The 10,284-nt window shown below is 48.4% G+C and overlaps 7 protein-coding genes across 7 annotated transcripts, besides 17 other annotated features; all 7 read left to right on the forward strand.

Annotated features, from left to right (window-relative positions):
* On the forward strand, positions 1 to 684 carry Tc00.1047053511163.10 (seryl-tRNA synthetase, putative; the record flags this gene model as incomplete). The annotated part of the gene is made up of 1 exon (XM_801250.1): positions 1 to 684. A coding segment is annotated over one exon (684 nt), but the record flags the coding sequence as incomplete, so codon positions are not given.
* Positions 1 to 981: a sequence feature (areas merged during assembly that could not be assigned to a particular haplotype. This can correspond to areas where the two haplotypes were merged or to regions with more than two copies in the genome that were merged during assembly.).
* Positions 829 to 892: a microsatellite.
* Positions 953 to 973: a microsatellite.
* Positions 982 to 8,583: a sequence feature (heterozygous, non-Esmeraldo-like haplotype).
* Positions 1,065 to 1,089: a microsatellite.
* Positions 1,188 to 1,225: a microsatellite.
* Positions 1,296 to 1,395: a sequence feature (T-rich).
* Tc00.1047053511163.20 (protein kinase, putative) lies at positions 1,501 to 2,712 on the forward strand (the record flags this gene model as incomplete). Its single annotated transcript, XM_801251.1, has 1 exon — positions 1,501 to 2,712. The coding sequence occupies one exon, from the start codon at positions 1,501 to 1,503 to the stop codon at positions 2,710 to 2,712; it is 1,212 nt and encodes a 403-aa protein (XP_806344.1).
* Positions 2,813 to 2,850: a sequence feature (A-rich).
* Positions 3,048 to 3,078: a microsatellite.
* Positions 3,098 to 3,130: a sequence feature (AT_rich).
* Positions 3,184 to 3,214: a microsatellite.
* Tc00.1047053511163.24 (hypothetical protein, conserved) lies at positions 3,220 to 3,780 on the forward strand (the record flags this gene model as incomplete). Its single annotated transcript, XM_801255.1, has 1 exon — positions 3,220 to 3,780. The coding sequence occupies one exon, from the start codon at positions 3,220 to 3,222 to the stop codon at positions 3,778 to 3,780; it is 561 nt and encodes a 186-aa protein (XP_806348.1).
* Positions 3,911 to 3,940: a microsatellite.
* Tc00.1047053511163.30 (NGG1 interacting factor 3, putative) lies at positions 4,247 to 5,107 on the forward strand (the record flags this gene model as incomplete). The annotated part of the gene is made up of 1 exon (XM_801252.1): positions 4,247 to 5,107. One exon carries the CDS (start codon positions 4,247 to 4,249, stop codon positions 5,105 to 5,107), a length of 861 nt encoding a protein of 286 aa, XP_806345.1.
* Positions 5,267 to 5,294: a microsatellite.
* Positions 5,573 to 6,475, forward strand: Tc00.1047053511163.40 (hypothetical protein, conserved; the record flags this gene model as incomplete). Its single annotated transcript, XM_801253.1, has 1 exon — positions 5,573 to 6,475. One exon carries the CDS (start codon positions 5,573 to 5,575, stop codon positions 6,473 to 6,475), a length of 903 nt encoding a protein of 300 aa, XP_806346.1.
* Positions 6,594 to 6,651: a microsatellite.
* Positions 6,863 to 6,950: a sequence feature (T-rich).
* Positions 7,242 to 8,894, forward strand: Tc00.1047053511163.50 (hypothetical protein, conserved; the record flags this gene model as incomplete). Its single annotated transcript, XM_801254.1, has 1 exon — positions 7,242 to 8,894. One exon carries the CDS (start codon positions 7,242 to 7,244, stop codon positions 8,892 to 8,894), a length of 1,653 nt encoding a protein of 550 aa, XP_806347.1.
* Positions 8,584 to 9,768: a sequence feature (areas merged during assembly that could not be assigned to a particular haplotype. This can correspond to areas where the two haplotypes were merged or to regions with more than two copies in the genome that were merged during assembly.).
* Tc00.1047053511163.59 (hypothetical protein, conserved) lies at positions 9,316 to 10,284 on the forward strand (the record flags this gene model as incomplete). The annotated part of the gene is made up of 1 exon (XM_801256.1): positions 9,316 to 10,284. A coding segment is annotated over one exon (969 nt), but the record flags the coding sequence as incomplete, so codon positions are not given.
* Positions 9,769 to 10,284: a sequence feature (heterozygous, non-Esmeraldo-like haplotype).

Consider the following 10,284-nt stretch of genomic DNA (forward strand, 5'->3'; position numbering starts at 1 on the left):
AAAGTAACGGGTGACGGTGAGGAAAAGTATTTGATTGCCACGAGCGAGATGCCTATTGCGGCGTACCACCGGGGTAAATGGTTCACGGAGCTGAAGGAGCCGTTGAAGTACGCTGGAATGTCGAGTTGCTTCCGGAAGGAGGCCGGCGCTCACGGCCGTGACACGCTCGGTATCTTCCGTGTACATCAGTTTGACAAGTTGGAACAATTTCTGGTGTGTTCCCCACGGGAGGAGGAGTCCTGGCGGCATCTTGAGGAGATGATTCGCACCTCCGAGGAATTCTGCGAGAGCCTTGGACTGCCGTACCGCACCATCAACATTTGCTCTGGTGCGTTGAATAACGCCGCGGCAAAGAAATATGATGTTGAGGCATGGTTCCCCGCATCAGGCGCCTTCCGTGAGTTGGTATCGTGTTCTAACTGCACGGACTATCAGGCGCGCGGGGTGAATTGCCGCTTCGGTCCAAACTTGCGCAACGTGTCGGCCAACAACGTCAAGGAGTACTGTCATATGTTGAATGGTACATTGTGCGCTATTACGAGGACGATGTGTTGCATCTGCGAGAACTATCAGACAGAGGAGGGTGTTGTCATTCCAGATGTGCTTCGTCCATACATGATGGGCCTGGAGATGCTGAAGTTTGCTGATAACGTGCCATCCGCCGAGGAAACAGAGCCAAAATAGTGTTGACGCTCCCGCACTGTGTTTGTTTTTCCAGTTTGTGTGAAGGTGAGGGAGGAGGACAATTTACTTTTGTTTATTTTGAGAGGGCCGTCAGGGAAAGAACACGGCGAAAATATTAAAAAACAAAAGTGAAGAAGACAAATAAAAAACAACAACAACAACAAAAAGGTCAAAAAAAAAAATCACAAAAAACAACAACAAACAAAAAAGAGGCCTTTTTGATTAGTGAAGAGAAAGAGACGGCAGGGTTGGAGGAAAAGGGTCATTCATTATTATTATTATTATTATTTTTTTTTATATTTTTGTTTTTCTCTCATGCATGCGTGTATCTGCTCTTGCATTGACGGATGCGGTGGCGGCTGGGACGGCGGAACGAGGCAAGAAGGAGGAGGGGGAGGAGGAGGAACAGACAGCAGGAGTAATACTTGCATCCGCCGGGCAATGCGACGAGTGCGAAGGAACGAAGCAGAAATATAGAGAACACCATAAATTAAAATGAAAGCAAAACAAAACGAAAAAAAAAAAAAAAAAAGAAACAAAAGGGCGGAACTCTCGGGTGCCAATGATCGATATGAAATTTTGTAATGTGCGCTGCACCCCCTTGAGTCGACTTTTTTTTTTATTGTCATTATTTCCATTTTTTTTTTCCACTTTTTCTCTTTTTCTCTTCGTGTGTGTGTGTGTTTCTTTTCTTTGCTTTTTTTTTTTGTTCACGCAGGCCTTTTGCCTCATTTTCACCGGATTCTCGCCTTTTGTTTGTGGTTTCACGTCAGCAGGAGGGGGTTTTTGGATGCGGTTTGGAAAGAAGTGAAGTAGATGAAGCGGGACCGCGACGATAGTGTGGTGGGAACGCCGAATGGCAAGTGGGACGTCTCCCCGCACGGTACACTGGGGGTGGAGGCGAAGGAGTTTGAAAGAAATGCGGTGCGGCGCTACGTTTTTGGGCTTGTGCATTTGAAGAATGAAGGCCCGAAAGCAAATGCGGTTGATGTTTCCGAGTCTATTGTTCGCTCGTTCAATGAACGGTTTAGGCGGATTGTTAAAATAGGACAAGGGAGCTTTGGAGAGGTGTACATTGTCTTTGACACCGTGACTCAAACCCACCTTACAATGAAACGCATGCAACTGCTTCGTGGCGCGGGTAGACGTGTCATGGGCCTTTGCAACACAACCTCACGGGAGATGAATCTGCTGCGCGTACTGAAGCATGTGAATATTGTTGAATTATTTGACTATCATGTCGTTCCTGATGGAACCCTTATCATGTTGATGCCCGTCATAGCTTATGATCTTGTCTCGCTGATTCGGCTTTGGCGAAATGGCGGGCCCCGCGGGGAGCCAAGTGCCGGTCGCATGCCACTTCCCACCATTAAGTGTATCTTCCGTCAGCTTCTCACAGGGCTGGCCTATCTACATAAGGAACGGGTCATTCATCGCGATTTGAAGCCAACCAACGTTATGATTAATGAAAAGGGAGTTGTGAAGATCATTGACTTTGGCTGGGCACGTTTTTGCCCTGCGCGGTGGCGTGGACCAATGACAGGACCGCCGTGTCCTGTGGCTTACCGCCCACCAGAAGTCCTTCTTGGCGGGGAGCACGCAGTGAACTACGACGCCTCCGTTGACTTGTGGTGCTGCGGTTGCATTCTATTTGAGATGTTGTCTGGCGGAAAGATGTTCATTAACGCCCGTAGCGAGGCGGAGGCGGTAGCGGGCATTACCGACTGGCTGGGCTCTCCTTCGTCGAAGAGCACATTGTACTACGGCCACTCTGCTGCTTCTCTCATACGGTTCAAACAGAACCGTCCAAGCCGTTTGGCACACCGGTGTGAACTGTTGCACATTGACCGGGATAGTGTGGACATGTTGGATAAGATGCTCCAGCTAGAGCCAAAGTGGAGAATGCCCGCTGAGGAGCTGCTGCGGCACCGCTGGTTTTCCTCCGCGCCAGTGGCATGTGAGCCGCACGAAATATCGCTACCAGAGCACAACATGTATCGATGGTTGGATTCCAAGCGCCCATCGTAAATACGTGAGGTAATATGAACTTGGAAACCGAAAAAAGCAAATTTTAAAAAAGAAAAGCGAAAGAAAGAAAGGAAGAAAACATGCTTACAAATGGCATTTTAAAAGAAAAAAAAAGCAAAAAGAGAAAAAAAAAACAAACCTAAAAGGAAGATAGAGTACATACGTGTGTATGTATGTATTTGTGTGTGATGAGGGGAAAATAAGAGAGTTCTAACAGTTGTGCGGCTGGAATGCTCTGTGGCTAAATTAATGTATTGCTGTGACTGTATGACCGTCCTTTTCCATCAGTCTTGTGGGTTGAGGACAACAAGAAACAAAATAAACAAGGGAGTGGCAAAAAAAAAAAAAAAAAAAAGAAAAAAAAAAGAGAGAGAGAGACGAATACAAAAAATACAAAAAATAATTATAAAATAAATAAGTACTGGGGAGCGAGAGGGAGACGGAGGCGGAAATCGAGGTTTATTCTTGCGCTTTTTTTTTTTTTCTTTTTTTTTTTTTCTTTAGTGCATGAATGCTCAAGAGACTGGTGAGAGGGGATGGCTTGAACATTACCTCGACCTCTCTGCGGACGAGGATGCTCGCAGCGATGGCGGAAAACAATCTTGCTTTGTGACGTCTGAGGAGCTTTTCGAGAGGCTGCAAGAGGAGCCGTCGCTGGATGAGCAGACCATTGGGGTGCATGTTTACACAGAGCCAGAGGTCTCGTGGGCTCCTTTCAGCCTTTTCTCAGGGAACCATCATTTTCTTGTTATTGAGACAAGTAGCTGGTGGTGGTCCATTGAGCTGCGAGATGGACGGATTGTGGTACAGCGCGGAAAGGATTTTTCAAGTGTACAGAACCGCTGTCGGTGTAGATATCGTCGGCGTCGGTTTTTGCAAAATGGGCCACGCCTTGTATTTCAGGGAACATTTGAGTGGTGCTGCCTTCGTGACCTTTTTTTTTTCATTGATTGTGAGGGATTCTTCAATGGAGGCGTTTTATCAGATAAATTTTCGTCGTTGGCCCTTGTTAACTACATCTTCAAGGAATGTGGTGTGCGCCAGTTGGTTGGCACCAGTCATGTGTGAAGTTGTTTTTGATTATTTTTTCTTTTTGTGGCTGGTGTTGGTGTTGTTGTCCTCTTTTGATTGTGAAAGGGGAGTTATGATGTGTTCTTCTCATTATTTAATTTTTTTTTGCTTTTTTTTTTCCCTTCTATTATTATTGTTATTATTGTTGTTGTTGTTGCTTTGTATTTATCTTGAGAAGGCATTTTTAGTTTTTCTGTGTTTTTTAACTTTTACACCGCATCGACTATGCGGCATGCATCACTTTATATACTGCGGGGTGTGTTGTTTGATTGCACATACTTTGCTTTCGACCGTGGGATGCGTGCTTGTTTCTTTTTATACATATGTATGCGTGGCTGCACAAAAGAAGAGGGAGAGAAACAACGCAAGAGATCTCACGCACGCAATATAAATTTACAAAAACTAAAAACATCAACAACAAGAACAAAAAAGTGATTAACGGGAGACGTTAAAAGCCGTTCAGATGGCCTCTCTTATTAGGCGGGTGATGGTGGCAATGGGCGAGATTGCACCACTGTGGCTTGCTGACCAGTCGTGGGACAATGTTGGGTTACTTGTGGAGTCGCCGGACAGCAACAACTCGGGTATTGTCCTCCTCACCGTTGATCTCACCCCTGAGGTGATGGAGGAGTGCCTGCGACATAATGTTGAGGTGATTGTCGCATATCATCCGCCCATCTTCACGGCGTTTAAGCGTCTCACGCTGGCAGATCCGAAGCAAAAGATTATTTTACAGACGGTGCGTCACGGTGCATCCATCTACTCGCCGCACACTTCGTTGGATGCTGCGAAGGGTGGCATCAACGACTGGCTTGCGTCGATTGTAGACAGCAGCGGCGCGTGCCGTCCCATCCAGCCGTGTGAGTGTGTGAATAGACATGGCAACGGTGGTTTCGGCGGAAATGATAACGATGAGTTATCCGTAGGGATCGGCCGCCTCGTGGCGCTTCATCAGCCAAAAACAATGGCCACTTTGGTGAATGACATAAAGACCGGATTGCGCATTCCCACTGTTCGTGTGTCGCTCCCGCATGGGTGGAGCGGCAACACATCGGTTCATTCGGTGGCTATCTGCGCGGGGAGCGGTTCCAGTGTGTTTCGTATGATAAGGGAACACGTGGATGTCTTGCTGAGTGGGGAGATGGGGCACCATGAGGTACTCGCCGCCAACGCCAAGGGGCAGGCCGTCATTCTGTGCGAACACACCAACACGGAGCGGGGGTACCTGGAGAAGGAGCTGCTCCCAAAGCTGCAGCAAAAGCTTGAGAAGGGCGTGCGTATCATTGTTTCCGCAGAGGACAAGGATCCGCTTGTTGTATGGTGAGTGTTTGTGTGCTTCCCCGCATCCATTCACTCGCGTCTTCTTCTTGTCCAGACTTAAGATGGTGGTGGCGGTGGAGGAGGCAAAAGGTGAGAAAAGAGAACAACAATAAAAAAAAAAAATGTGGCGAGCCGATTTAAGCGCGGGGCGTTAAATTGCCACATATATATATATATATATATATGTATATTTCTCTCTCTGTGTGTGTTATTTTCCGCAGAACCCTCTTTTTGCTGTTGTTGTTGCTTGTGTTTGCTCCGTTGTTGCGCAGAACAGAAATTTAGAGAAGATAGATTTTATTTCCGAAAATTGAGAACACGGGCCCCGCAGAAAGAGAGTACGTGGGCACGCGTTTGACGCCAAAAAAAAAAAGAAGCAAAGAGAGAAGGAGGCTGTGAGACTTCTAAAGGTGATCCTACAAGAAAACAACAAGAAATACAGAGGGAACTGAGTGAGAGTAAATTGACAATGAGTGCGGCAATATTGAATGAAATTGAAGAGACACGTCGGCTAGTGGATGAGTACTACTTCAGGCACATCACCCAACTGCATGCAGCTCGCAGTACCTTCACGCAGCACTTTGATCAGCTGGCAAGCCTGCTTAATGCCGGCGCGAGCTCCCGCCACGAGGAGACTGGCCCTGTCATGATTGACGCGTTGCTAACGACGCCAAGTCGACCAAATTATGTTAACGATGAAGCGATGTTGGCATCGCCGTCAATGGCCTCGCCGCCAGTGAACCGTGCGACACTCAACTATGATCACCTCCTCACCGAAGTGAGCGGGGATAATTCGGTGGCGTGGCAGAACTGCCCGGGGGCTGAGTCGGAGGCCGATTCACGCAAGCGGCCAACGCTGGACTCCATTCCGGAGGAGAGGCGTAGTCGCTCACCACCGAAGGATCGTTCTGTGCCGTGTCAGGTGCTTGTGGTGTTCAAGCGCAAGCGCGTTCTTCAGTTTGAATCCCAGACGTACGTTGCTCCCGGCGAGTACGTTGTCGTCGGTGGTGATCGTGGGGAGGACATTGGGCTCGTCACGCATTCATGGACGCTTGGCGAACGGGACCACAACGGTGAGAAGAAATGGGGGGAAGGCGTGGGCCGAGTGCTTCGTGTGGCCAGCGCGTTGGAGGTCTCGCAACTGCAAGGTGTTCAGACGGAGCTGGAGGAGCGGGCGGTGGAGGTGGCGCAGAAGAAGGTGGAGGAGCACGGCCTTCCGATGTGCATCGTCGATGCCGAATACCAGTTTGACAGAAAGAAGCTCACATTTTACTACCGATCGCAGCATCGATTGGACTTTAGGACACTTGTACGGGATTTGTACAAGACCTTCCGTGCCCGCATTTGGATGGAAGCGGATGTTCCTTCGTAGGGAGGGAAAATAGGAGAAAAGAAGATACAAATGATACCAAAAACAGAATGAAAAGAAAATGATAGTCGAATAAGAGGATACAGGTTTTTGTCATCTGCTTGGGGCGGGATTGGCTTACATCAATCAATCAATCAATCTATCTAAATATCTAAATATTTATCTATTTAACTATCTATATCTATAGATATGGGCACATGTTTGGAATGGAGTGTTATCTACGCTCTTCCTTATTGTTCCCCATTTTTGACACATGAACAGGAGAACACTTTATGAGTCGCTTTGGATGGTGAGACACACTGATCTGCCATTTGTTTTTGAATGCAGACACAGACACACACATGTGCGTATAAATGTTTTGTCTAATTTGTGCTTGCATGCTCGGCGTACTTTTTTTTTTTTTTCTCTTTGTTCTTGACGGTTACTCATTTATTTTCTTATTTTTGACGTTTTCATCGTCTTTGTTTTTTATTTTTTTGATAATTTATTGGTGACTCTTTATTTTGTGTATCTCCTGTTCTTCAGCTTAACGTGTTTTCTTCTTTTTCTTCTTTCTTGCGCCATGATTTGAAGCACCCGCGCCGCCAAAGACACGTGTAGGGAGAGAAGGGGAGGGTGGGGCGAAGGAAAAGGAGAAGGGGGAGTATATATTTTGCTGTCTTTTTTTTTTGTCTTTTTCCCTCCTCCTCTACATCGTTTGTACGTGTGGTGGGAGAAATTTGTTGAGGATTACACGAGGCAGCCGGCGTGGTTCACGAGTTTGCTGCGGATGCAGCGCAAACGACGCCTTTTGTCCCCATCGCAATCAAATTTGCGAGGGGTGCCACAGTGCGACGTTTCGGAGCCTTTTAGCGACATTGAAGGGTCTGCGCGGGCCTGCTCAGTGCGGAGTGAAGGACTGCCGGCTTTGCCGGGCGAGCCCGTGATGGATGGTGGGGAGATCGATCGCGGCGGCGCACCAACTTTGCCGGTTGGGGGTGTCTTCCACAAGGAGCGTGAGTTGAACGAGAGGGAGTTGGCGCTGGCGAGTCAGAAGGCAAATTTGGCGTGGAACCTTCAAGAGAGTCTTGCGCCACTGCTTGTTGATCAGGACGATGAATTGCGGGGCTCAAACCCCGCCGTGTTGCGAGATTCCTCCTTTCAGCGTGAAGATGTGAACAGGTTAGATGACTACGTTGTCCATAATCCAGCGGATGTGATTGATGGAATGAATCGCGTTAGTGCGTACGTCGGCGGTCGTGCCTTTGGTGGGACGTTTCTTAAAACTTCCTCGAATGGAATTTCCATCCAGGTGCAATGTTGCAAGGTTCCACGAGTGCAACGCACCGTGTCTCCTGTCCTGCGCGTTCAACCTCTGTACTCGCCGTGGAACCCTGAAAATGTACTGTCTTATTTTATGCAGCAGCAGCAGGAACAGGAACCGCAGCTCCGACAAATCCCTGAGCTGCAAGTCGCAAATAGCTTGGATGTGGCGGTGCAAACGGAGCCTGCAACGGAGGATGCCACCGGGGGAAGGCCCCTCACAATTGAACGTGACGAGACGGTTACGAAATGTGTGCAGACTTTAATGGATGCAGCGTCATCGACCTCCAGCCTGACCTTGACGCGCGCAAGCGGGGCATCGTCACGTACGGGCAGCCGTTCTAGTGGCTCCCGAATCCAGCAGAAACAATTGTCGGAGTCGGCTTTGAATGGAGAGAAGGAAATGAATGAGGTAGCGATGGGATCATCGGGGAATTCAAAGAAGGGCTCCGAAGCGCAACGCCCGAGCAACGAGACGAGGAGCGATAAATCTTCACACGGTGAGAACAAGAATGCAAATGACCCTACACATGAGGTTGGAGTCGCACCCCCTGTGGAGTTTAGCCCTCCACCCAAAAGTGTTACTGACTTACATGGTCCTCCTGCACGTGTGCAGATGAGGACCCTTTCAACTATTCCGGAAGGCAGCGCCGAAATGATGGGCCTATTAGAGAGCAACGAACGTTGCAAGACCTCAAGAGAATTGAATTTTGATTCTGGATTTCAATGTGCCACGCCCGTGGTTCGCACGACGGCATGGTACTTGCCCAATTCTCGTGTGCTGCACCATACCGAGTTTAAAAACCTTCTCTGTGGGGACTGGGAGTCACCGTTGAAGTCCGTGCAGGTCGAGTCGGCACCCAGAGATTGGTCACCCGTAGTCAGGGATGCAACTGTCCAGGTGTCCCTTGCTGAGCCGCAGGAATTTGGCTTGGCTGCAGAGGACCTTATTGTAGAGTTCCCTCTCCCACCGGACCTTCCATTTCCCGACATGCCGCCAACTGGAAGAGAGAGTAAGACGGAACGTTCCTCTGCGTGCTGCGGACCGTGTTCATCGGGACGCCGCTTTTCCTGCTGTTTCCCCTTTCTTAAGCGAGCGAAGAAGAAACCGGTGTTGTAACATCACCCCTTTGTTGTTTCTTTTTTCTTCTCTTCTTCCCTCTTGGTGCGCATCAACAATAAATAAATGCATTTTTGTAGCTGAAATTTGGAGTTTTTTTATTTCAAAGGCGCGTATTTCTATATTTGTACACGTGCTGCGCGAAAGCAGTGAGTGGAAAATGGCGAAATGCTTTCAAAAAAAAAAAAAAAAAAGACCCGCGTGAGCAAATAAACACGGAAAGAGGGGAAAAAACAAACTAACGGAAAAGGAGTTGACGCACGGGATGGAAATTGGGCGTTGGTGATGTGTCTTATCTTCATCATGGTGTACTGTTTTTCACATATCTTTATCCTTTTTTTTTTCTTTTGGCTTTTTCTGAAGCAGCACTCTTTGCGTGTCTGAGGTGGAGGGGCCGCCGTACAGGAGGACTGAGAGAAGCATGGAATTAGAAACAGAAACCAAAGAAAATGAGAAGATACAAGAGATTTTGCGTGACATGGATGACAGCCCACATATCCTCTACTATACGAAAGAGCCCCTACACATTCATCGCCACGGTAGACGGAAGAAGGTGCTTATTGTCTCAACGCCATACCATGTGTATCTGATCAAGGCGAAGGGAATTTCCCTTTACACCAGATGGCCCAACAAACTACTGGCCGTCAGCTCTACACAAAACATAATTTCCATTGGAACTTTGGATTTGTCGCAGGGGCAGCAGCTGCAGACGTTTACCCAGACTGCAGTCTCTGAGGAAATTAGCAGGGACGTGGAGTTCAAGACGGTGCAACTGGAGTGTGCCTCTGTGCTGCAGGCGACAAACACGGAGCGGTGGCTTCAGAAACTCGCCGCGGACGCACGGTGGCGCACGGAACAGTTGAAAAATTATGAGAGTCATCCTGCACAAAATGGGGCGCAGGAAGCGAATGAAAAAGAAGATGAATGGAGTGGTGCAGAAAGCGAAGGTAGCGACGATTCCACTGGACCCCTATGGGGACAAAAACAACAACAACTTCTCCCGCAGCGGCCACGAGAGGGAGAAACAAGCAGCCTGTTTCAAAAGGCCCCGTCAAGGTACCTTGCTGTGGCGTCACTGGTGGATGGAGAGTTTACGGATTATACCGCGTTGAAGAATGCATACATTCGCAATGAGGAGGATATTCTACAGGGGGATCTTGCAGCGTTTATAAAGGAAAATGAGGGCCAAGTGGAGAAACTTTGCGAGAGTCATTATCCGGCCTTCCTCCACGCAGCGCGACAGTGCTTTTTCATTTCCGAAAAGGATGCCGAGTTGGTAGGGCAGGAACTCGGCGGTGCCACCACACTCGCCCGTTCCTCGGTGATGGAGATGAAACGGGCGGCGGCCGATCTTAATTTATCACGTTGTGTCAAGCAAAACGTTGCACAT

The sequence above is a fragment of the Trypanosoma cruzi genome, genomic scaffold, assembly GCF_000209065.1.
Source record: "Trypanosoma cruzi strain CL Brener 1047053517061 genomic scaffold, whole genome shotgun sequence".
NCBI lineage: Eukaryota > Euglenozoa > Kinetoplastea > Trypanosomatida > Trypanosomatidae > Trypanosoma > Trypanosoma cruzi.